The 1,941-nt window shown below is 47.5% G+C and overlaps 1 protein-coding gene across 1 annotated transcript in view; it reads left to right on the top strand.

Annotated features, from left to right (window-relative positions):
* The window catches only part of LOC130587104 (glutamate receptor ionotropic, kainate 4), a gene marked incomplete at its 5' end in the record, with an annotated part of 21,714 nt that overhangs the window by 6,998 nt on the left and 12,775 nt on the right, over nt 1-1,941 (top strand). Inside the window, one exon of the mRNA XM_057388059.1 lies at nt 1,620-1,729. Coding sequence (XP_057244042.1) covers nt 1,620-1,729 — 110 coding nt within the window. The remainder of the gene's footprint in view (nt 1-1,619; nt 1,730-1,941) is intronic.

Here is a 1,941-nt window from a genome sequence, read left to right as displayed (position 1 = left end):
GCAGAGCTGTGATTTGTGGGAAGCTTCTCAGTTACAGGTGCTTGAAGAAGCTGTGGGGCAGTTTTGGGGATGCCAGGACCGATTTTGTGATTTGGGATGGAAAATAAAGGATTTTGTGAGCTCTGAGATCATGTTCCCTGTCCCTTGGGTGACTTGGGGTTCAGAGGAGCTGCATCCACAGATGGTGGCGGGAGGAATCCACTCAGAATGGGATTTCAGAAACTGAGAAACTTCTCCAAGAAATTAACCCCCCCCCCTTTGCACAAATTTTGTGATGTCTGACAATATTCCAGTGGTGGCAGCATCCTTGTGAAAATTTAAAATGCTCTGGGAGAAGATCAACCTGCTTTTTTGAGCAGTGAGGCCTCATTTTTTTCAAGGAAAGGTGGTTTTTGCTGAGAGAAAAAAACCAGGAAATTCTGACGCATCCCGAGATAAAAATATCCTGTTCCCTGAGATAAAAGTAATAATTTTATTGGGGTTTTTGTAGAAGAAGAAACATTTCAAGGCTGAATGAAKAAAAACAGAAGTTTTGAAAACATATCTTTTTTTTTTTTTTTCCATTTTTCTGCACAAATGAATTCCCCACCCACCTGTGAGCTCAGGTGTGCTCCCAGGGAGCCCCTTTAAGTGTGGGGTGAACAGGGATGGGGGGACCCCACTCAGGGGTGAGGGATGCAGCAAACCCTGCAAGGGAGGGGGCAGAACGCTGTGATTGCCTCATTTTTTTCTTAATCTACTGCTTCTTTTGTGTGGAGGAACAAAAATGGGCAGRAAAACAGATTTAAAGGATGAATCCAGTGCGGAGATGCTGCAGGACTTGATCATTTGTTGGGTTGCTGTCGGTTGTTTGCCCTGCAAGGCTTTTCCAAAGCATGGTTTATCCTATTTGTTTTTATTTATTTTTATTATTCRTCACTTATTATTTATTATTTTTTAGTTTATACCCCTTCTCCTATTTTTATCCCCCTTCTCCCATTTCTCCCATTTCTCCCACTTTTATTCCCCTTTGTCCTATTTTTTCCCCCTTCTCCCATTAATTTCCCATTTATCTCCCTTCTCCTGTTTATCTCCCTTTTCCAATTTCTCCCCCTTCTCCCATTTATCCCTCTTTGTCCCATTTATTTCCCTTCCTCCCTCTTCTCCCCCTTCTCCATTTATTCCCCTGTCTCTCATTTATCCTTCTTTCTCCCATTTCTCCCCCTTCTCCCATTTTTATCCCATTTCTCCCATTTTTATCCCACTTTTCCCCCTTTCTTCCCCTTCTCCCATTTCTCCCCTTTGTTCCCTTTCTCTTCTTTCTCCCCCTTTCTCCCAATTCTCCTTCTTTCTCCCATTATTATCCCGCTTCTCCCATTTTTATCCCCCTTCTCACCTTTCCCCCCTTTCTCCCCTTCTCCCATTTTTATCCCTTTTCTCCCATTTTTATCCCACTTCTCCCATTTCTCCCCCTTTCTCCCCTTTTCCCCTTTCTCCCCCTTTCTCCCCTTTCTCCTCTTTCTCCCATTTCTCCCATTTCTTCATTTCCCCAGTCCAGGTGTGTCCCCTCCCTCCTTTCAAACAATTTCACCCCTCCAAACCCCACCATCTCCAACTCCTTTCCTTTTTTCCCTCCCCAGGGCCGCAGACCGGGCTATTTCTCCTTCCTGGACCCCTTTTCTCCGGGAGTTTGGCTCTTCATGCTGCTCGCCTACCTGGCCGTCAGCTGTGTCCTCTTCCTGGTGGCTCGGTAATGTCGCCTTTCCCTTCCTCGCGGTGCCACCTAGTGTCACCGGCGGCCCCGCGGAGAGGAGGTGCCCAGGGGGACAAGGGGACAGCCTTCACCCCCAGCTCACCGGGGTGGGTCGGGAAGAAGCGTGCCAACCTTCTGCCAGCTGAGGATTGAGGGGTTGTCACCGTGTCCCCGAGCTGGGATGGGCATGGCACAGCTGGCAGGGGCAT

This window comes from Malurus melanocephalus, unplaced genomic scaffold, assembly GCF_030028575.1.
Source record: "Malurus melanocephalus ecotype Western Australia unplaced genomic scaffold, MMel_1.1 scaffold_1532, whole genome shotgun sequence".
In the NCBI taxonomy this organism is placed as follows: Eukaryota; Metazoa; Chordata; class Aves; order Passeriformes; family Maluridae; genus Malurus; species Malurus melanocephalus.
The sequence above is the reverse complement of the archived record's forward strand: the minus strand, read 5'-3'. Positions and strand labels throughout refer to the sequence as shown.